Source organism: Hippopotamus amphibius, chromosome 4, assembly GCF_030028045.1.
Source record: "Hippopotamus amphibius kiboko isolate mHipAmp2 chromosome 4, mHipAmp2.hap2, whole genome shotgun sequence".
Lineage (NCBI taxonomy): Eukaryota > Metazoa > Chordata > Mammalia > Artiodactyla > Hippopotamidae > Hippopotamus > Hippopotamus amphibius.
In genome coordinates this window covers 156,439,308-156,463,898 of record NC_080189.1, presented here as the reverse complement: position 1 = coordinate 156,463,898, position 24,591 = coordinate 156,439,308, and the positions used below count along the sequence as shown (strand labels likewise).

Here is a 24,591-nt window from a genome sequence, read left to right as displayed (position 1 = left end):
TTCCTGCACTCTGCACTTAAGTGAAGGAATTATATTATACTTCAAGAACAGTAGAAAGTTTGCTCATTTGTTAATTCTATAAATTAATGCTTAATGATTTTTAGGTGGCACGCTAATGAATATGGTCTTTTTATACTTCAAAGATAAAAACAAAAGATTGATACCAGCTGAAAGCTTTTCAAAAGTGTGGAAAATGCATAATTTACGACTACATAAATGGTTTGCAGCTATGGTATTTGACTACCTTGTGAACCATTGATTAAACTATATTTTAGTTATACTGTGTAGAAAAACAACACTTTGTATATTTTGAATATTCTATAACCAAAGAGTTTAGGAATTACTTGAAATCCCACTGACATCTCCAATTTAAATGATTTCAGCAATCAACAGCTCTTGGTGAGTAAAGATTTGTTTTTGTTTTTTAGTTATAAACATTTTTTTTCTGACTAGTAGATAAATTGTTCATGTTCTTTGTTTTCTTTTTGGTAAGATGGAAATAAAGATATCAATATTCAAATACTGTTTATGTTTTTAATTGAAAAAATATGGGATCTTTTAGGAGACTATCATCACAATAGTTTTATTGGAATATTCAATATGTCTCATTACAACATTCTTTCATATATAAGGTGACACAGTGTCAGACTGTTAACTCTTTATATTATTCAACAAAATACCTTCTACTGTCTGATAATGCAGTAACTTCTGTTTTATTTTCCCTTGATTACCTTGGAAGTGGAAAAGAAAATACACACACACAGAAAAAGAACAGGGCAGGTGGCTTCCCACACCACTGTGGTCATGGTCTGCTGCCAGTTTGGGAATCTGATGGGGATGCAGCACATGATGACCTTGTTGTCCTTTTCCAGCAGCGTGCTTCCTGCACTGCTTCAACAAGGGCATCCTCAACACACTGCACTGCACTTGGGTGTCCATCTTTCATATTACATCACCATTTGTAGTATCTTATCATGTGTACACATGGGGAAGCCAGGAGGTTGAGAAATCCAAGAGGAAGATTCCAGCTGTTTACAAAAATGACAAATGAGCAACTTATATGGATAATGGTTCCCTGTCTCTGAAAGACCCTTCTCTGGGAGAGGAGTCTACATTGTAGGGTCTTGAAGACACAATAAACTTCTTATGGGATACACCCCCCCCCCACACACACACGTCTCTTTAAGCCATGCGAAGATACAAAAAGAATTCTATAGTCTGCAACCCCGAGGACAGCTCTCACCAGAACCCAACCATGTTGACATCCTGATCTCAGACTTTTAAGCCTCTGGAACTTTAATCACTCTAGAAATAAGTGAGATACTACATTGGAATTGGAAGATCATGACTGGAGCAAATAGGAAGAAAAGATGATCAAAAGGTGACATCAGTCACATAATGGCCCAGATAATTCAAATCGCCTTCTGTCAAAGCATCAATCTTTATCTTTCAATTATATACAGATATTTCTGAATAATTTTTTTTTCACTGTGCTATGCAGCTGGTGGGATCTCAGTTCCCCAACCAGGGATTGAACCTGGGCCACAGCAGTGAAAGTCTGGAATCCTAACCACTAGGCCATCAGGGAACTCCCTGAGTGATTTTTTAAAAAATTTCACACAAGTTACATGCTTCCAAAATACAATGGTGGGACAGGCATAGGCTGGACATTCTCATTCCAAAAGGGAGAAATAGGAAGGAAGAAAGGAGTGACTGGTCCCAAGTATGTCCAAAATCTTAAGGCAAGAGAAAAATGAATCCTCTTTGGCTCCATGTTCTTCCCTCTAGGCACACTGGGGATTCTTTCTCACTTCCTGACTCTTTGGAGTGCAGGTGCTGTCTTCCAGACACACTGGGGTGGCAGCTCTGGGTTGGACACCCAAGACTCTTGGAGGCCTGCCACATGGCTTTGCTGAGTGCAGCCCACACTGCAGTTCTCATGGGCTAAAGCTGTATACCTGTGGCTCCCCAGGCTGAAATAATGTGCAGTGGTTCTACTAGTCTGGGGTCCTGGAAGTGACCTGCCCCCAAGGTTCTGCTGGGCATTACCCTAGTGTGTGCTTTCTGTGGTCGCCTGCCTCTCCAGGGTCATGGGCCCTTGGCTCCAAGAATCTCCATCCTTCAAAACCTGGGTGGAATTTGCACACCCATGGAGACTTCCCAGCATGGACACTGCCAGAGCCTGCTGCTGTGCCCTTCAGAGGAGTGTCTACTGCTGCCTGTGCTGTGGAGTGCTGGGAATGGAATCCACATGTGAGGCAACTCTGACAAGGCATCAAGAGGTCCTGCAGACATTGGAGACCCCTCCTTTGAAAGTGATGATCTCTGGATCACCCTGTACGGCAAAGAGGTCATTCTGCTATTGTCTTGTACATAGCTCCTGGCTTGTTGAGATGACTGACTAATCTCATCAAGTGGCTTGTTTGACCACATCCTTAGTGTTCTTTTCAGACCACGCTTTCTCAGTTCTTTCCATATGGATGGCACGGGAATTTTCCAAATATTTTAAATTCCACTGCTCTTTGATGAACAATTCCATCTTTAAAACATTTTTCTCTTCCTACATTTTACTAGAAGCTTATAGCCAAAGGAAGTAACCCAGCCACTCCTTCAACACTTTATAGTTCCCCAGCTAAATATCCAACTTATGCTCTAAAGTTCTACATTCCACAAAACACTAGGACACAAACCCACTCCAGCCAAGTTCTCTGCTACTTGATAACAAGGATGGCCTTTCCTCCATTGTCCAATAAAATAATCCTCATTTCTGCCTTATTAGGATGGCCTTTCCAGCCCATATCCTATTAATATGTTCAAGATTATTTAGGTATTCTCTAACGGGACTGTGGTTTTCTGTACAACTCTTCTCTTTTCTTTCTAGGCTCTCACCAAATATCCTTCTGCAGTATTGCAGGCTTCCTAGTTTGCAACTCAAAACTCTTCCAACTTCTATTACCTAGTTCCATGCCATCCACACAATTTCAGGTATCTCTTACCTACAACAGTACTTCCAAGAACTAATTTGATGTTATATTCTGTTAAGTCAGAAAAATACCATAGACTGGGTGACTTATACACAGGAGAATTTTATTTCTCAGTTTTGGAGGCCAGGAAGTCCAAGAAAAAGCACCAGTAGATTTGGTCTGGTGAGAACCACTTCCTGGCTCATAGATGACACATTTTCACTGTAACCACACAAGGCAGAGGGGGTGAAGGATCTCTCTGAGACTTATTTTATAAAAGCAGTAATCACCTCCCAAAGATACCACCTGCTAATACCATCACCTTGGGGTTTAGGATTTTAAACGTTCATCTTGAGCACACCCCAATCAAGATTCAGAAGTTTCCCATCACTCCAGAAAGTTCCCTCCATCCCCCCATTCCCTCTCATCAGGAAAACACTGATTTAAATTCTATTCCCCTGTATAATTTTGGACTATTCCAGAATTTCATGCAAATGAAGTCCTACATGAAGTTTCTTTGTTCTGACATTTTTCTGTCATCGTAATACCTATGACATACATCCATGTTCTTACACATATGGGAAACGTGTTCAGATTAACTGAAGATTATCCCACTGAATGAATATGCCAGTTTGTTTGCCATTCATCTATTCAGCACTGATTCTTTGTTTCCAGTCTGTGGAATAAATTCATGAATAAAGCTGCTATGAATATCCACATACAGACCTTTGTGGTGAACTTCCTATGGCTAGAATCACTGAGACATAGGGCAGGTATAAGTTTAACTTTATGGGACTTCGCTGGTGGTGCAGTGGTTTAGAATCCGCCCGCCAATGCAGGGGACATGGAAGATCTCACATGCTGTGGAGCAACTAAGCCTGTGCACCACAGCTACTGAGCCTGCACTCTAGTGCCTGCGAGCCACAATTACTGAAGCTTGTCATAGCCCTAGAACCCATGCTCCACAACAAGAGAAGCCACCACAATGAGATGCCTGTGCACCACAAACAAGAGTAGCACCTGCTCGCCACAACTAGAGAAAGCCTGCACACAGAAACAGAGACCCAATGCTTCCAATAAATAAATAAACAAATAAATAAAATTTAGAAAAGAATCTTGACTTAACAAAGAAGTTTGACTTTTTAAGACTATTATTATCCACCCTACCTTTTCTACTCGTGACACTATTTATTCTTTTGTTCCATTAATCACCCCCAACACATTCCATTTTATTAAAGTATGAGAGAATCTGATTCTCTCCTCAAATTCTTACAAAAAGAAGCTTCCACCCTCCTCTCCATTTTGTATTTTAATTACAAATCGAAGCCTTGTCTCATTTTGGTTTCAGGAAAAGAAGTCAATCACTGTCTTCAAATGGCACCAAACCCACTGATTCTTCCCCTGAGACTTCTCCACGAGACCATGGGACCACTCAGCCCAGATATACACTCTGTGTTCCCCCATTTTTGCCGTGTTTTCTCTTCTCTAAGAGCTCTGTGCCAGGATCCCCAGCATCACTTAGCACAGCCCCACCCCCTCGTGCGTGCACCATTGTTATGTAAGAGCTTCCCCTCCTGCCTGCACCTCCCTGGGGATGCCCAGCCTCCAGCCTCTCTCTGCCCTCCTCAGGGTTAGGCTGCTGTTTAGAAGGTGCTGTTCCAGGCATAGTCTTGCCTGCCTCCCACTTGAGTGCATTTTCTTTGGTCACAAGGCTTCCTCACTCATGGGGCCTGCCTGGGCCCAGGCCCACCTGACAGGTGATCTCTGGCTGCTTCTTCTCTGGCTGCTCCCGTTTCCGACCTGCTGCCCCCAGGACCCACCAGGATGGCGCTTCACTTCCTCTGAAATTGTGATCCCCAGGAAGGTGTCCCACAGAGTGGGTGGAGATGTGACACAAGGCCAGCTCTCCTACAAGATTCGCTTCAGCGGCCAAAGACACGTGCTTCACATGAGAGTCAAGAAGAGCTTGCTGCCCAGACATTTTCCTGTTATCACCGATAACGACCAAGGCGCCATGCAGGAGGACTACCCTTTTATCCCCCGAGACTGTTACTACTTTAGCTACCTGGAAGGGGTTCCTGGGTCCATGGGCACGCTGGACACCTGCTATGGGGGTCTGCGTGGCATGCTGCAGGTGGATGACTTCACTTATGAAATCAAACCGCTGGAGGCGTCTTCCAAATTTGAGCATCTGATTTCTCTGCTTGTGTCACAAAGAACTTTAGCAGAGGATGAAAAATGTAAGATTGAAGGGAAAGAGACAAATGAAGGATATGAAGAGGCAATGATTGCTGGAGTGGCTAGAGCAGCCCCTGTGTATTTGTGGTGGCCACATAGGAAGTACTTAAAACTTCACTACACAGTTTCTAAGTCATTATTTGATCTGAACCCTAATATTACAAATGTAATAGAGAATGTAGTAATTATAAACAACATACTGCATAGCATTTTCTACCAGGGTCGACTTCAGGTTTTCATACGTGTTCTGTGCATATGGAATAACAAAGACAGATTCAATTTAGGTAAGTGGAAAGGTACTGGTAATGTAATGGCTCAATTTGGTTATTGGAAATTGAGGGCCGTGCATGAGAAAATTCCTCATGATAGTTCAATGCTTCTCACAGGACATAAAATCGGTAACTCTGCATATTATAGTAGCCAGGAGGGAATATGCAACTCCAATTGGGGAGTATCATATGTATTTGTTTCAAAGTATCACATATTTTTAGCTGCAACTGTTGCAGCACATGCAATAGGTCATGTTATGGGCTGTGAACACGATGGTCCAGGTTGTCACTGTTTTCGGAGACGTCACTGCATCATGGCTCCTGAGCCTGGTCTTCTAGATATGATGAGCAATTGTACTTATGACAGACTGCATCGACGGATTTCCACATGGGATCCTTGTTTGAGTATATCAAATGTACCATACAATAATTTTCCTTATGTAGCTGCTCGTTGTGGTGACAAGATCCAAGATGCAATGGAAGAATGTGACTGTGGCACCTTAAAAGACTGTAGTAGAGATCTGTGTTGCGAGCCCAGTTGTATCCTCAGCCTTGGCAGTACTTGCAGTCATGGAGGTTGCTGCTGGAATTGTAAATATGCTCAACCTGGAAGACTTTGCAGAGATACTCGTGGTATTTGTGATCTACCAGAATACTGTAACGGGACAACGCATCTTTGTCCAGATGACACTTATATCCAGGATGGAACCCCATGTTCACCATTAGCTGTTTGCATGAAGGGAAACTGTAGTGACCGTGATATGCAGTGTCAAGCCCTCTTTGGCTATGAAATAAAAGATGCTTCACCAATATGCTATAACAAGTTGAACATCGTCGGTGACCGATTTGGTAATTGCGGTGTGAGGGTGATTCGAGGAGGAGGAAAGCCTATAAAGTGTGAACCAGATGATGTTCTGTGTGGAATGCTGCACTGTGGTAAAGTGAAGGAACTTCCTGGTGGTGGGGAACACACTACATTCCGTGATCTACTAGTAAAAGATATTAAAGAAGATAGATGCTTTGGATACGATGCCCACTTTGGGACAGACTCGCCGGAAATGGGGCTTGTAGTGGATGGTGCCTCATGTGGCCCAGGGGCATACTGTAAGGACCAAAACTGTACTTTTTTTCCAGACCTGGGTTTTGACTGTGATGTCAAGAAATGCAATTACAGAGGGGTGTGCAACAACCAAAGACATTGTCACTGTCAGCAAGGTTGGAAACCACCAAATTGTAGCGAAAGAGGACCAGGTGGCAGTGTGGATAGTGGCCCTCCACCTGACAGAGAAATAGGTATTCGAGCCAGGCTACTACAGCGTGTAGACAAAGCAATATCACTACTGTTTCTTCGTCTTCTCCTTTTTTTGGGTTCATTGGTTATAGGTGCCTTTTATTATATAAAACACATTATAGAGAATGAAAATGAAAATGAAAATGAAAATGAAAATGAAAATGAAAATGAAAATAAACCGGTGGGAAAAACAATCCCTTGAACCCAAGTAAGTGAAAAGTAGAACACAGAAAATGGAGGAAACTACACTGACACATACTAGAGGAAATGATCAATAATCACTCTTATAGGGTTAATTATGTAACTTTATAACTCTTCCCAAGTTGTTATCTTGAAATAAAGAGACTGGGCAATTCATGAAGAGTCTGTGTGGTTAAATGCATTTAGTATTTTCTATCTGGTCTTAGTCTTACTACTCCTGTAGTTGATAGTGGGAACTGTTAGATTCACCAACAAGAGGACCTGTGCTTTTTTATGTTGTGGATACTAATGTTTCATAGATGTGCCTGTAGCACATCTTGTTTGAACTGGTATGCCCTTGTTTGTTTATTAGACTTTTCCTTTGTTGATTATGTACTAGATTTGTTTTATTGGTTCACATTTTGCTAGTGTTAAGTAAGCCTAACATAAAAGACAGCATAAAAAGTCTCCTTGACAGATACAGTAGGAGGATCAAAATTTTTGTGTCATAAGCACATGAATATCAAGAGTAGTTCACCAACCTGCTAAGTGTGGGATCTTGCTCAAAGTCGTAGGTTTTTAGAGGATCGAGGTGATATCTGACATGTTACACTGAGAGATGAAATGTAATTTTCTAGGAGTTTGTAATGGTCCAAAGAAAGGCCCTACAAAGAACCTGGAATATGTTAGGCACTTAATAAATGCTGACTCTATCATCCTCATTATTATCTTGGGTTGTGCTAAAACAGAAGTATTCCAAGCATAATGACTTCAGCATTTGATATCTTTTGTTGTAAAACTGTCATACAAGGAGCTGTCGATCACTGATTTATCACTTCTTACAGCCCATAGTTATTAATCTCAGACCATCTCACATTTAAAATCGGGGGAATTGCCTAAGCACAGCCTGTCTACAAAGTACAGGATGGAAGTGAGCGCCTGATATATAATATGTACAGAAATAAAAACTTACATGAAAAGAAACAGGAAGCAGTTGCTTCAGCAGAGAGTATTCGAAGCGGGTCTCATAAGTGAGATGTGTTATATTCATGCTATTAAAATGTCTCAGACCTTCAATCGAATCCCTTTCAGAAAATATGGAGTCTAGATGAGGAAAGCTATCAAAGGGAAGCGGAAGGATGCAGCAGTAGGGAATCAACGGGATTGTCACCCTGTGGCAGTTTAATTTGTCCAACTTTTATAGAGTGCTCTTAGGCAGCACTTCTTGTCCACGAGTTTATCTGGAAGAGTAATCTGGATCTTCACCCATGACAGGTCTGGGACCCAGTTTACTATACCCTGTCAAATACGTGCTACTGCATTTGCTCTTTGCACCAGTATCTATTAAAATCGAAGTTGGATACCCATTTACTAACATGGCTACTTCTTGCTGATCCAAAGGGATCTGAAGAAACCAAAGTGTATCTTTCTTCCTGGGGGTGGAGGTGTGTGGAGGCGGGGTGATTTTGTTTCAAATTAGCAGTCCATTAGCCAAAACGTGGTAACTGTGGTCCCTGTAGCTCTTCTCCCTTTTATTTCTATTTTTCTGGTATCTACTTATATTCTTGTTGATCTTTCTGTACTGGTGAAGGACCTTTTATTTCCCTCAAGGTGTTAAATTGGTAGTACTATACAGTCAATTGTGTGTGGTATTCTCTTTGGTTACCACGCTATCTACAAAATGTTGGCCTAGGTGTTCTACTGTGAGGATGCGGCTGTGATCTCCAGTCTGTTTTATGTTTCTAAACAGCACTTGATATTTCAGGTGTAGGCCATACTTCTAAAAGGTGGCTGTGCCATGTTAAGGCCCAACATGGATATTCCCTAAAAGCAGTTTCTAACTGGTGCAAGAAATGTGAGACTGAATCATTACATCTGAGTTAACATGGTTGGATTATTCCCAGTCAAACAAGGCAGACATGCTCAGGGAAAGCCTTAGAAGATATTTTTTTCCTATTGTTGGGGCTGTGGCATATCAAGAAAGGGTGAAGTTCTAGAACAAAGGTAAACAGGAGCACCAGAAGGTGAAGAAGAGAATCAAGGGGGCATAAAGGAAAACAGGTAAGGATAGCAGGAAGGTGAGAAAGGAGTGGGGTTGTGAGACACATGAACACAGGTATACATAGAAAGACAAGGTCTCAGGGACAGGAAGAAGCATCGTGAAAGTTGCATACTAAGGGCCACAGAATATTAGAATCAGATCAAAACTCTTTTTCTTTTCTTGGCTCCTTTGTAACAACTTGATCTCAGAGAGACAGCCGTCAGTGGTCCTGAAAAGAGATCTTAGTTCCCTGCCCAGGAATTGAACCTGGGTAGCCTGGGTGAAAAACCAGGAGTCCTCACCACTAGACCACCAAGGGCTAGTGGCTAGAAGCTAAGACCCCCTGGCTCTTGCCCCTGTTTGAAAACATGAATGTTTCAAGGAGGCAAAAACTACAAAAACCCAGGTACAATGTTATTATTAGAGACACAGCTCAACAAGTGGGAGAGCCCACAGAGAAACAGTTTGTTTATTTAAGACTGGAGCAAGGCAGAGATACACACCCAGAGAGAAAGGAGAGAACGGGTAGGGGTGCCGTCTCTAATGAGGAGGAGCACAGTGAAGAGGTGATGTACATCACGTACAGAGGACAGTCCTTCCGGGTCTTTGACCACCTTTGGCCGATTATCTTGTTTCTTGTTTCACATCTGACCTGCCCTAGGCCCCTCCCCAACATGCATGTGCAACTTTTTGCTAAGATGGGTTCCAGCAAGAGGCCTGTGGGGTTAGGTCCACAAATTATTATGGGGTGGTGCCCCTCGCTATTTGACCCCCAAGGAGCCTTCCTGCGCATGTGCAGACAGGGAAGTTTTCCTTGACCTCAGGAGTGGTCATCTCATCTCTTCACTTCAGCAGAGCAGAGCTTCTGCCACTAGCTTTGAGAACAAATCTTCAATTTTACTCCACTTGACAAACACCAGCTGTCCAGCCCAGGGGCCCTTCTGTCTCCTACCTCAAGCCGAGGTAGACTGCCCACAGTGTGAGGACGATTCTAATGTCCTTTCTTCTAAGGTGCCCCACTCACAAGTCTGACATGCCCAAGAAACCAAAAGGCCACCTCAGGTGGAGATCGTACTCAATGAAACCATGCTACTTTGAGAAGAAATTAATAGAGTAAGGATCTTTCTGGCAGACCATATTTCTAGAGCAAATTTGACCAGCAGTGTGGGTAAAATCGGAGTTTCCCCTGGTAAAAGCAGTCTGAGGTAGAAGGAGGGAAATGACCTAGTTGGAGAAAACTTCCTAATTTTCTGCTCATCCAAAGATCTCCAGGAAGCAAAAGAAAAATACTGACCTCAGTCTGACAAAAGGTTGACCTTCAAGAGATTCACAGCCCCACAAACTCCAAACTATGAAAAAAACAAAGAAACAAACAAACAAAGAAAAACTGAGTACAAGAGGAGGACTTACATTCCCACTGAAGAAAATTAGGATTTTTGATCAGTTCTGATTTTGATCCCACCAGGCAGTGTTGGAAATTTTTCCACCCTTTCACAAGCAATGACACCAAATTATTATTTTTTGTAAGATTTATGTGACTCCAATAGAGGGTAAAGGCTTCACTGAGTTGAGGCATATCAGAGAACAATGGCAGACCAGGTGACTTCACAACTGAAGCAGGCTCGGAGTTTCTGTAAGAGGAAGAATTGGAATAACTGACCTGTATTTTAAGTTTGGCAGCAGTTTCAGCTTTAACCAAGACAAGTGCATGAGGCTCTTTCCTGTTATCCTGCCCCTTGGAGGAGTCCCTGTAAACAGCAGAACACTATTGCTGAGAACTGTTTCTGCAAGCCTTGTGGTAGTTTTAGATACTCATGGGGTATGAATGTAAGAAAGCAGGAAGTAGATGGGGCAGTGTAGAACATAAGCGGAAAACAGGGGACTCTATATTGTTTGTTTCAAAAAGGTTCATCTTTATCCTTGAGAAGTCTGAGACCTCTCTCAGGTCAAGATGGCTGCACAAGTCCGTTCACAGTTATCATGCCCAAGCAAGGGAGTTGCAGGAGTCTGGCAAGTGTATCACCTGGGTTCCACAGGTAGTCCTCCAAGCCTCTACTGAGGAGTAGCAGCCTTACCTCCCCTGCTACTCAGGGTCAATGACTCCATCCATAATGGTGACTCCTGCTCTCACAGGCTAGTCCTTGGACATATGCCGACTGAGGGGACTTGATGGCAGCTGTACCTCAGTTCCATAACACTCATGCTATGTCCCTGGCAAAAGTGCATTCTCTGTGGACCAAGACCAACTTACAGCCCTGAAGAACACACAGTCGCTGGGAGGGCAAGCAGAAAATCCACCAGTGGATCATGAAGACTCATGGTAAGTGGGGCCACCCAACTTCTACTCCTTGCTTCCTGATCCCACATAGTCCTCATAATGGATGAACAGTACCATACAGCAGTCTTTGATTTAACATCCACACTGTACCCTTCCAGGATATTGTTTCTGAGCTGGTGTTTTGGCTGTGTTCTCAGGAGGTCATTGCAGTGCACTGTGTGGGTGGTTGCTAGTGAATATTTGATAAGTGATGCAAACAATGGGTTCCATTGGGACACGCCTATTCCTGTACTTCACTCACTGAAGTCTGAGGTCTCCGTTCACGTGCTAAGTCACATGGGATTCCATGGTTAAAGATCACGCAATTCATAAGCAAGCATATAAAACGGAATCATTTTGCTGTACACCTGAAACTAACACAATATTGTAAATCAAGGCTACTTCAAAACGCAAAACAAAACTTTTTCACTTCCTGACTACTGCTATATGTGCAGCCACATACCTCTACCCTAGATCACCTTTTCTCTGACGCTCTAGTCGTTCTTATTCCAAGCCTCCAATCAGCTCATAAAAGCCTTGGCTGCCTGAAGTTGTCTAATTAGAGACCTTCCGTATAGGGTAGATGATCAAGTACTGGCCATAAAACTGCCCAAGAATATGATTTTTTGTTATCTCTCTTTTTAGCATCATCCCTGAAGAGCAATGTTAGGCAGCCGTCTTCCACGTTTGGTTTGAACCCACATACGTAGTCTACCCAGCCACACACCAAAGTCAGGCATTTTATTCCTCCTGAGCTGATTGAACAAAACCCCCATGTGGGCATATCTGGAAGCTGCGTGAAGTGCACTGGTGTGACCATGGTGAGTGGTATGATGGCTTTGAATAGTATACCTGCTTATACAACTTACACGTCTTCCCCTCTTGTATGAGCTTCATGCTGTGTGTTCTGTGTGACCTCTGTGTGAACTGCGGCCAGACCCATCTGAGTTCATGGCTGGCAGACCCAAAGAAACCTAGCTGCTGCTCGACAGTTCAGGACACGTGCTCATATGAAGCCACATGGCCAAAAATCTTATTTTGCCCAGGATCCCCTAACTCACTAAGAGCTCATTCTCCATAGTCTGATGGCATGGGCTTGTTTCAAAACCCCAAGGCCTATGTCATGATTCTTTTGGGGGGCTTGCCACAGATTCCACACCACATCTTTATCCCTACCACCATTTTTTCCCCGTGGTCAAACCTATGTCAGACTTGACGGCCCAAATGATGGCTTCTGTTTTCACTGGGCAAGCAAGAAAGCAAGGCCTGTTTGTGCCTTGTGTTCCCCCTCAAAGAGGGCCACCTTCTTCATCATCCAGCATCGTTTCCATAGGAGTGCAATGTTTGCTTCCGTAACCCAAAGAGGCATTTATCAGCCATCACCTTCCTTGTGTAGGGAAGGCACCATGAAGCAATGTGCCTATACTCTTGGGGTATGTCCCAACATGACCTACACCACTGTAACCCTAAATACTCCAATAACGTGGGTTGTCCCTGAAGATTTGTATGGTTTATCTCCTAACCTTGGAACGTATAGCTCCTCACAAGACCTCTAATGAACTAACCAACTCATGATCGCCTCGTCCCATCAGCATGATGCTGTTGATATAATGAATCTGTACCATGTCTTCTGCATGTTCTAAGAGTCTGAATATGTTCAGATGATATTATGGCAGATGCAGGAAGATGAACATGGTCCTGGAGGCACATATACAAATATGGTATCCATGCCACGTGAATGCTACCTTTTTTTTTTTTGATGCTCTTTTCTGATCAAATTAAGTATTAACAAATTTACCAAATCAGTGGCTGCATGCCCTGCATCTGAGGCCATTTTAATATCCTCTAGCAATGATAGTATATCTGACCCAGCAGCCACAATAAGACATCCTACTTGGGAGAGTTGGTTGTCTACAATCACTCATTAGGGTCCATACAGTTTCTGTAAGAGCCAGATTGATGATTTCAGTGGAGATGTGATACGAACAACCACTGCTGCCTCTTTTAGTCTTTAATGGTGACACTTGTGTCTACCTTCCCACCATGAACACAATATTGACTCTGATTGACTATCCTGGCCAGGGCTAGAGAGATGTTTAGGAGGCTTTACCTGCACAGTGATGATGATAGCTCTTATTCCACTCACCAAGGCCCTTATAAGGACGTTATTCCCACTGCCTAAGATACCATTCCCAATTGTATATCTGGGGACTTGGAGACATGACCACTGGGTTGGACTGCTGACCACTGAACTCATTGTAAAGTGTATGCCAGCTAGGACTCCACTTATTTCCTGATGTCATCAGCTCCCATTCTTGCAGGGTCCATGGTGATGCTTTGGAGTCGGAGCATCAATATCAATGCAGACACTGTGTCCAATAATCTTCTCAATTCTAGTTGTTTCTCTATCCTTACCATACTGTCTCCCGAGGAAATGGTTGCAGGTTTCTTGGGGAAAGGACTGGGAGAATCATTACATCATATATCAGTCATGATGTTGATATATCCTTCCTCCTAAAAACCCAGCAAGCAGTCTCTTTAGTCAACAGATTCTGTATTTGAAAATCGGCTTTCCTCCAGGAACTGAATGGGAATCACAATTTTTTTTTTGGTGCCACCATCCTCAGTCTCCTGCTCCTCCAATTTTGCCTTATTCTGATTGCAGATGTTAAGCAGCACTCTCTTTGGCTGCTCATCTGTTTGCCTTGGAGACACCATCGTCTGTCAGCACCTCCAAAATCCTCAGGGAAAAGGTAAATCCCTTCAGCTGCCCCTCCAACATTGGCAATTTTGATGCTAATTCTGTTCCCCCAGCTGTAGGCTCTTAAGTGCAGCCCCTGACCTCTGTTACTTGAGAGAACTCCTTATCCTCATAGTTGTTTTTTTTTTTTCTATCTTTATTGGAGTATAATAGCTTTACACTATTGTGCCAGTTTCCAGTGTACAACAAAGTGAATCAGCTTCATTTACACATATATCCCCATATCCCCTCCCTCTTGAGCCTCCTTCCCAAGCATCCCTCCCACCCTCCCTATCCCACTCCTCTAGATCAACAGCAATCATCAAGTTGATCTTCCTGCGTTGGGCAGTTGCTTCACACTAGCTATCTGTTTTACATTTGGTAGTATGTAGATGTCAATACTACTCTTTCACGTTGTTCTAACTTCTCCTTCCTCACCTCCTCATGTCCTCAAGTCTGTTCTTTACCTCTGGCATCTTTCTTCTTCCTCTACCACTGAGTTCATCAATACCATTTTTTTAGATTCCATATATATGTGTTAGCATACGTTATTTGTTCTTCTCTTTCTGACTTACTTCGCTCTGTATGACAGACTCTAGGTCCATCCACCTCACTACAAAAAACTCAGTTTCATTCATTTTAATTGCTGAGTAATATTCCATTGTACATATGTGCCACATCTTCTTTATCCATTCATCTGTCGATGGACATTTAGGTTGCTTCCACGTCCTGGCTGTTGTAAATAATGCTGCAATGAACATTGTGGTACATGTATCTTTTTGAATTATGGTTTTCTCCAGGTATATGCCCAGTAGTGGGATTGCTGGGTCATAAGCTGGTTCTATTTTTTGTTTTTTAAGGAACCTCCATACTGTTCTCCATAGTATCAATCTGTGTTCCCACTAACAGTGCAGGAGGGTTCCCTTTTCTCTACAGCCCCTCCAGCCTTTATTGTTCCTAGATTTTTTGATGGTGGCCAGTCTGACTGGTGTGAGGTGATACCACATTGTAGTTTTGATTTCCATTTCTCTACTGATTAGTGATGTTGAGCATCTTTTCATGTGTTTGTTGGCCATCTGTATGTCTTCTTTGGAAACATGTCTGTTTAGATCTTCTGCCCATTTTTGGATTGGGTTGTTTGTTTGTGTTTGCTTTTAATATTGAGCTGCATGAGCTGCTTATATATTTGGGAGATTAATCCTTTGTCAGTTGCTTCATTGGCCAATATTTTCTCCCACTCTGAGGGTTGTCTTTTCATCATATTTATGGTTTCCTTTGCTGTGCAAAACAGCTTTTAAATTTCATTAGGTCCCATTTGTTTACTTTTGTTTTTATTTCCTTTATTCTAGGAGGTGGGTCAAGAAAGATCTTGCTATCATTTATGTCATAGAATGTTTTGCCTATGTTTTCCTCTAAGAGTTTTATAGTGTCAGGCCTTATATTTAGGTCTTGATCCATTTTGAGTTTATTTTTGTGTATGGTGCTAGGCAATGTTCTAAATTCATTCTTTTACAAGTAGCTGTCCAGTTTTCCCAGCACCACTTATTGAAGAGGCTGTCTTTTCTCCATTGCATATTCTTGCCTCTTTTGTCAAAGATAAGTTAACCATATATATGTACGTGGGTTTATCTCTGGGCTTTCTATCCTGTTCCATTGATCTATATTTCTGTTTTTGTGCCAGTAGCATACTGTCTTGATTATTGTAGCTATGTAGTATAGTCTGAAGTCAGGGAGCTTGATTCCTCCAGCTCCATTTTTTCTTCTCAAGATTGCTTTGGTATTCGGGGTCTTTTGTGTCTCCATATAAATTATATACTTTTCTGTTCTTATTTCTGTAAAAAATGCCATTGGTAATTTCTTAGGGATTGCATTGAATCTGTAGCTTTGTATGGTCATTTTCACAATGTTCATTCTTCCAATCCAAGAACATGGTATATCTCTCCATATATTTGTGTCATCTTTGATTTCTTTCATCAGTGTCTTATAATTTTCTGCATAGAGGTCTTTTGCCTCCTTAGGCAGGTTTACTCCTAGGTATTTTATTCTTTTTTGTTGCAGTGGTAAATGGGAGTGTTTCCTTAATTTCTCTTTCTGATTTTTTATTGTTAGTGTATAGGAATACAAAGGATTTCTGTGCACTGATTTTGTATCCTGCAAATTTACTAAATTCTGTGATTAACTCTAATAGTTTTCTGGTAGCATCTGTAGGAATTTCTATGTATATTATCATGTCCTCTGCAAACAGTGACATTTTTACTTCTTTTCCAATTTGGATTCCCTTTTATTTCTTTATCTTCTCTGATTGCTGTGGCTAAAACTTCCAAAACTATATTGAATAATAGTGGTGAGATTGGGCACCCTTGTCTTGTTCCTGATCTGAGAGGAAATGCTTTCAGTTTTTCACCATTGCGGATGATGTGGGTTGCTCGTTTGTCACATATGGCCTTTATTATGTTGATGTAGGTTCCCTTTATGCCCACTTTCTGGAGAGTTTTTATCATAAATGGGTGTTGAATATTGTCGAAAGCTTTTTCTACATCTATTGAGATTATCATATGGTTTCTATCCTTCAATTTGTTAATATGATGTATCACATTGATTGATTTGCATATATTGAAGAATCCTTGCATTCCTGGGATAAACCCCACTTGATCATGGCGTATGATCCTTTTAATGTGCTGTTGGATTCTGTTTGCTAGTATTTTGTTGAGGATTTTTGCATCTATATTCATCAGTGATATTGGTCTATAATTTTCTTTTTCGTGTGACATCTTTGTCTGGTTTTGGTATCAGGGTGATGGTGGCCTCATAGAATGAGTTTGAGAGTGTTCCTCCCCCTGCTATATTTTGGAAGAGTTTGAAAAGGACGGGTGTTAGCTCTTCTCTAAATGTTTGGTAGAATTTTGCTTGTAAAGCCATCTGGCCCTGGGCTTTTGTTTGTTGGAAGATTTTTAATCACAGTTTCCATTTCAATGCTTGTGATTGGTCAGTTCATATTTTCTATTTCTTCCTGGTTCTGTCTTGGAATTTTGTACTCTTCTAAGAATTTGTCCATTTCTTCCAGGTTGTCCATTTTATTGGCATATAGTTGTTTGTAGGAATCTCTCATGATCCTTTGTATTTCTGCAGGGTCAGTTGTTATTTCTACTTTTTCATTTCTGATTCTGTTGATTTGAGTCTTCTCCCTTTTTTCCTGTTGAGTCTGGCTAATGGCTTCCAATTTTGTTTAACTTCTCAAAGAACCAGCTTTTAATTTTATTGATCTTTGCTATTGTGTCCTTGATTTGTTTTTCATTTATTTCTGATCTGATCTTTATAATTTCTTTCCTTCTGCTAACTTTGGAATTTTTTTGCTCTTCTTTCTCTAATTGCTTTAGATGTAGGTTTGGGTTGTTTATTTGAGATATTTCTTATTTCTTGAGGTAGGATTATATTGCAATGAACTTCCCTCTTAGAACTGCTTTTCCTGCATCCCACAGGTTTTGGGTCATCGTATTTTCATTGTCATTTGTTTCTAGGTATTTTTTTATTTCCTCTTGGATTTCTTCAGTGATCTCTTGGTTATTTAGTAGAGTGTTGTTTAGCCTCCATGTGTTTGTATTTTTTACAGTTCTTTTTTTTTTTTTTCCTGTAATTGATATCTCATCTCAGGGTGTTGTAGTCAGAAAAAATACTTCATATAATTTCAATTTTCTTAAATTTATTGAGATTTTATTTGTTACCCAAGCTGTGATCTATCCTGGAGAATGTTCCATGTGCACTTGAGAAAAAAGGGTATTCTGTTGTTTTTGGATGAAAGTCCTATAAATATCAATTAAATCCATCTGGTCTAATGTCCCATTTAGAGCTTGTGTTTCTTTATTTAATTTCTGTTTGGATGATCTGTCCATTGGTGTAAGTGGGGTGTTAAAGTCCCCTTCTTTTGTTGTGTTACTATCAATTTCCCCTTTTATGGCTCTTAGCATTTGCCTTATGTATTGGGGTGCTCCTATATTGGGTGCATAGATATTTACACTTGTTATATCTTCTTCTTGGTTTAAGCCCTTTATCATTATGTAGTGTCGTTACTTGTCTCTTGCAATAGTCTTTACTTTAAAGTCTATTTTGTCTGATAGGAGTATTGCTACCCCAGCATTCTTTTGATTTCCATTTGCATGGAATATTTTTTTCCATCCTCTCACTCTCAGTCTGTATGTGTCCCTAGGTCTGAAGTGGGTCTTTTGTAGACAGCATGTATATGGGTCTTGTTTTTGTATCCATTCAGCCAGCCTGTGTCTCTTGGTTGGAGCATTTAATCCATTCGCATTTACAGTAATTATCGATATGTATGTTCCTATTACCATTTTCTTAATTGTTTTGGGTTTGTTTTTGTAGTTCCATTCCTTTTCTTGTGTTTCCTGCCAATGAGGGGGCTTCCTAGTGTGTGGAAGCCTTTCCCCCTTCACAGCTCTTTCCCAGAGGGGCATGTCTCCTCAGGATTCCTTTGTCTCTTTTTTCCCCTTTTTTTCTTTTGTGCTACCCAGTTACATGGAGATTTTCTTGCCTTTTTCGAGGTCTGAGGTCCCCTGCCAGTGTTCATAAGGTGTTCTCTAGGAGCTTTTCCATATGTAGATGTATTCTTGATGTATTTGTGGGGAGGACAGTGATCTCCATGTCTTACTCCTCTGCCATCTTCCTGGCCCCTCATCCTCATAGTTCTTAATAAGCACTGGTCTGTGACAAACTGTTCTACAGATGAGAGACACAACTGGTCTCTTAGATATGACGTTGCCCCTTGCACCAGTATATTTTAAATTCTTTTTATTGATGTATAATTGACATAAAACATTCTATTAGTTTCAGGTGTACAATATCACTAATCATTAGGGATATTCAAATCAAAACCATGAGATATCACCTCACACTTGTCAGAATGGCTATCATCAAAAAGACAACAAATAACAAGTGTTGGCAAAGCTTGGAGAATATGAAACCCTTGTGCACTGTTGGTGGGAATGTAGATTGCTGCAGCCACTATGGAAAACAGTATAGGGGTTCCTCAAAAATAAATAAATAAATAAATAACCACCAGACACTGCAGCAATTCCCCTCCTGGGTACATATCCAAACAAAATGAAAATAGTAATTTGAAAATATATATGTACCCCAATGTTCATTGCAGCATTATTTACAATAGTCAAGATATGGGAGCTACCTAAGAGTCCATCCATAGGTGAATAGATAAAGAAGATGTGGTGCACATTAATATTGTGGTATTTATATATATATATATATATATATATGTGTGTGTGTGTGTGTGTGTGTGTTATATATTTGTTATATATATACACACGATACTATATATATAAAATAAAATATTACTCAGCCATAAGGAAGAATGAAATGTTGGCGTTTGTGGCAACATGCATGGGCCTAGAGGGTATTATGCTAAGAGAAATAAGTCAGACAGAGAAAGACAAATAGTATATGATTTCACTTATATGTGAAATCTAAAAATCAAGACACATGAACAAACATAACAAACCAGAAACACAGGCATAGATACAGAGAGCAAACCAATTGTCACCAGAGGGGAGGTGAGGGAGGAGAGGTTGTGAGGCAGAAGCTTCCAGTTACAAAATAAATTAGTCATGGGTATGACACGTGCTGTGTGCAGTATTTAGTCAATCATCATGTAATGTCTTTCATGGTAAATAGACTTATCATGGTGATCATTTTGAAATGTATAGAAATATGGGGTCACTATGCTGTGTGCCAGGAACTAACATAGTGTTGTTGGTCAATTATACCTCAAAACAAACTCACAGAAAATGAGATCAGATTTGTGCTTACCAGAGGCAGGGTTGTGGGGAGGGATGAAGGTAGGCAAAAAGTACTAATTTCCAGTTTTATAATAAACAAATACAGGGATGTAATGTATAATAGAATAAAAATAATTAACACTGCTGTATGTCATATATGAAAGTTGTTATGAGAATAAATCCCAAGAGTTCTCATCACAAGGAAAATATAATTTTTTCGCATGGTTTTAATTTTGTATCTTTGAGATGGCTCTTTACTAAACTTATTGTGGTAATTTCATGATGTGTATAAGTTACATTATTATGCTGTACACTTATACAGTGCTATGTATCAGTTATATCTCAAGAAGACATTTTAATTAAAAGATACAAAATAAAAATTGTATAGATAAAACTTTAAAAAAATAAAAACAAAAAAAAATAAAGTGGGGACTTCCCTGGTTGTGAAGTGGTTAAGAATCCGTCTGCCAATGCAGGGGACATGGGTTTGAACCCTGGTTGGGGAAGATCCCACATACCGCGGAGCAACTAAGCTCATGAGCCACAACTACTGAACCTGCGCTCTAAAGCCTGTGAGCCACAACTATTGAGCCCACATGCTGCAACTACTGAAGCCCACGTGCGTAGAGCCTGTGCTCCACAAGAGGAGATACCGCAATGAGAAACCTGCGCACCATGACTAAGAGTAACCCCCAATTACGGCAACTAGAGAAAGCCTAAGTGCAGCAACAAAGACTGAACACAGCCAATAAATAAATTAAGTAAATAAATAAATTTAAAAATAAATAAAGTCAAGGAGGCTTACTTCATTGTATTAAAGCATCAGCCTGAGGGGCAGGCATCTAATTTAACACGCACATCTGGGAGCCTGCTGGAACACTTTACAGGGACAGAGACTGGCAGCTGCCATCTTTGCACTCTGCCTTTGTCATGCTCCAGATCACCTGTATCTCCTGGAAGGGAGCTTTCACATGCGTCTGGAGCCAAGGTCTTTGTGGCTGCTGCCAAAGGCATGCATCTTAACTTCTTGGCTCTGGAGGCCAGGGGAGTTTGTGTTCCTGTCCCATGGGACTGTAATTATTGATGTCACCCAGGATGGAGTTCACATCCCTCTTTCTGGCACCCAGATATTTGTGGCTGCTGCCAGGAGATACCTCTGTACTGCCTGGCTCTGGAGGTCAGTGGAGCTTATGCCCGTGAGTCCCTCAGGACTGTATCCAATAGAGATACGGTTCTTAAAGGAAGCAGCAAAAGGCAACAGACCCAGGAGCTTGGTCTTTCTGTGAAGGAAACCTACTAGCTAATCATTATGACTGAGACCAGAGGGGCAGGCCTCTAATTAAACATTCATCTAAGGGCTGACAATAAACCTTTTCAGAGACCTTGGAGGGTGCACCCTATCTTAAAGCTCTCCCTCTGCTACACTCCTGTGCACCAGTGTCTCCTGGAGGGGAGTTTTCCATACTGCTGGTGACTTTGTTTTTTATGTCTGGTGCCCTGGCTTTTGCAGCTGCCACCCATGGAACACCCCTTGTTCACCTGGCACTGGTGGACAGTGAGGGGGGCAGGGTGGCTTCTATTCCCATCTCTCTCCTGCTTAGAAATCCCATAGAAGTTTCCAATTGCCCTTAGGATTCAGTCCAAAATAATCATCATAACCTATAACGCACTGCATGATCTAATTCCTGCCTGCTTTCTCCAAACTTGTTTCACTCCATATTGCATGCTTCTGGTCTGATCCCTCTCCTTCCTGGATGTTCAGTTACTCAAAACTACCAGACTCTTTACCTCAGGGTCTTCCTACAAACTTTAAAGTTCGCATATTACTCCCCCACTGATTATCTGGCTAAATTTTCAACTTAGTGTTTTTTCCCCAGATGCCTTCTGTATTTTCAAGCTTGTTTGGTCCCAAGGGCACCTTAGACCTGCTTCCCTACATGCATTCTCCACACCCCCTCCTGGAGGTCACAGTGCCCTTCAGAGACCTTCTCCCAGTAGCCCAATCTGCCCCTCTGCAGAAACCTCCAAGGGTTAAACCTTTAATATCTAGCCTTTCCATCCATCAGTCCATTCTAATACCAGCTACGTACTCATTTACGTTTGTTGTCAAATTTACTTCATTTACCCATTACCACTCTAGATTCCAATCCTTCCTCTTGGGTTTCTAAAATTTTCCTGGGCATCAACTCTGGGGTTTCACAAAAAGTGATATTTTTTCTCTGAGGAATACCCAGTATATGTAGACGGTAAAGAGCTTTGCACCCAGAGAGGACATAAAGGACAAGCCATAAGAACTCAGATTCTTCCAGAAACCTTCAAACAACTGGCAAAGGAAGTTGATATCAGGTCTGTGATCATACAGTCAGAGAAAAGGCTCTTGAACCCATGAAATGATAAATTTCTTTAAGGAACCAGTAAAAGTGCCTATATAATTGTCCCCAAGAGATCTTCATAGAGGAAGAATAAAATTTTTGCACTAGATTTTTGCAAGATATGGTTAGGCTCAACTAATACGGATGTTTCCTCCTGTCACAGCCAAGTGCCTAGTTCCACTAAATGGTAAATTTCCAATTTCCATAGTAATCGTTATGCTTACTTTTAAATGATCATTTGTTTTATCACTAAGCATCAATTTCTCTAGCTGTTCAGTTTCTTTACTCTAATAAAATATAACTTGAAATTCTCATGTAATCCCTTTTACTTTCTTTTACACATGTTTTTATTTACTGTCTCATCCCTAATGTTAATTTTTTCCCTTAGTCTATTAATTGATTTTTTCTAAAAATCAGCTTTAGGTTTTATTGATCCAGTCTTCTGGTATTGTTTGTTTGTTTTCCATTTCTTTTATTTAACTTGCCTTTTGACTAATTCTCTCTATACATTTTTTCTTCTTTCTTTCTTTTTGGAACTCGGATATTTATTTATTGTTACCTTAAATAATAGGATTTCAAGTGAAATTTTTTCTTGCTTGCCATATAACTTGTAATTTCTATTTTGAGAGCTTTTTGATTTGGGGGGGTTATGCAAAGGAGTATCAGTAACAGTGTTATAGATCTTAAAAGTTCTCAACACAAGGAAAAAATATTGTAGCTATATGAGGTGATAAATATTAACTAAGTTTATTGTGGTAATCATTTCACCATATATATAGGTATATATATATATATACAATTGTTGTTCACATTAATCTTCTATAATGTTACATGTCAATTTATCTCCATAAAACTTAAAAGAATTTAAATTTTAAAAATAGTTATGTGATTTTGAAGTGGTTTCTTTAGTAAGCAGATTTACATTGAGGTGTCAGGTTCTATTTTAATTGCATGTGTATTGTGTTTTTTTTGTTTTTTGTGACTGGTATTTTATTATTAACACATCCATAAATCAAAAGATCTTGTATTTTTTTTTCTTTGTAGTAACTGAATGACAGATTGGAGTTAACATTTATATTGCATGAAGACCCCTGTGGGCAAAATGGTGACACTGAGGATGAAATGCCTATTTTCTCTAATGCTGTCATCTCTTCCCTTTCTGCTCTCCTCTCTCCTCTTCCCTTCTCTCTCTCTCTGCCTGTGGAAATAGAGATTTATGTTAAACACATCTACTTTAATTAACAATTTTTAATTTAAAATATTATGAATTAATTGCATGTGTAGCCTTAAATGATGCATATTTAACATACAACTTGCTTGTGTTTGTATGTATTTGGTGCTCAGATTTCCAATAGATAGGTAGATGGTATTACAGATTTAATTGAGTTTGTGCTCTGTGACTAGTGCTTTACATTCTCAAACTCTGGAAACTAAAACAGAGAACTGAAACTCTGTTATCATTCACCTTACACTTATGGAGTCACACAAAGACTTCCCCTCCAGGAATATATCTGCTTTGACTACCTAACAAATACCGGGATCTAATGTTTAAATTACGCTATTTAATTCCTTCCTCCAAGAAATTCTGAGTTAATAAATCTGAGAGTTTCTCTAAATTTGTTTTTATTCTGTTTCTCAAATCCAAGAAATTCTGATAAAAGCTTCAGGTTTGGGAATTCAAACAAGTGTCAACCAACCAGAGTTGGTACTTCCTGCCCCTCCTTCAGAATCTATGAAACTAGTTCACCTTCACCTTGCTGACAAGGATACAGTATCATTTAGACTTCTTTGCTTCTAAGCCACAAGACTGATTCTTGAAAATTGAATCAAAAATAACCATAACTATACATTTTTTTGCTTCACGAGAATTGGCTGCAGATATGCGTGTGTACATTTGCACATGCACTTAAGCATACTGTTCATTGTATTTCCTTGTAATCCTTTTTTATTGCTGGAAAATTGGTAATAATATTCCCTCTTTCATTCCTGAGTTGAATAATTTGAGGCTTCTCTTTTTCCTGGTAATCTAGCTAAAGATTTGTCCTTTTTTTTGTTTGTTTGTTTCTGTCTTTTTTTTTTTAACTTTTTATTTTTTACAATAAACTACATATATTTAGAGTGTACAATTTGGTATCACAGTCTCCCAATTCGTTCCCCCCCCAACCCTCCCCGCTTTCCTCACTTGGTGTCCATATGTTTGTTCTCTACATCTGTGTCTCTATTTCTGCCTTGCAAACTGGTTGAGTTGTACCATTTTTCTATAGTCCACATATATGTATTAATATACAATATTTGTTTTTCTCTTTCTAATTCACTTCACTCTGTATGACAGTCTCTAGGTCCATCCATGTCTCTAAAAATGTCCCAGTTTCATTGCTT

At 40.4% G+C, this 24,591-nt stretch overlaps 1 protein-coding gene across 1 annotated transcript; it reads left to right on the top strand.

Moving 5' to 3' along the window:
• Positions 1–2,165: 2,165 nt before the first annotated feature.
• On the top strand, positions 2,166–6,963 carry LOC130851972 (disintegrin and metalloproteinase domain-containing protein 20-like). The gene is given in 4 exon segments (XM_057732623.1): positions 2,166–2,337; positions 4,456–4,535; positions 4,538–4,657; positions 4,660–6,963. Coding segments are annotated over 4 exon segments (2,676 nt in total).
• The last annotated feature ends 17,628 nt before the right edge of the window (positions 6,964–24,591 follow it).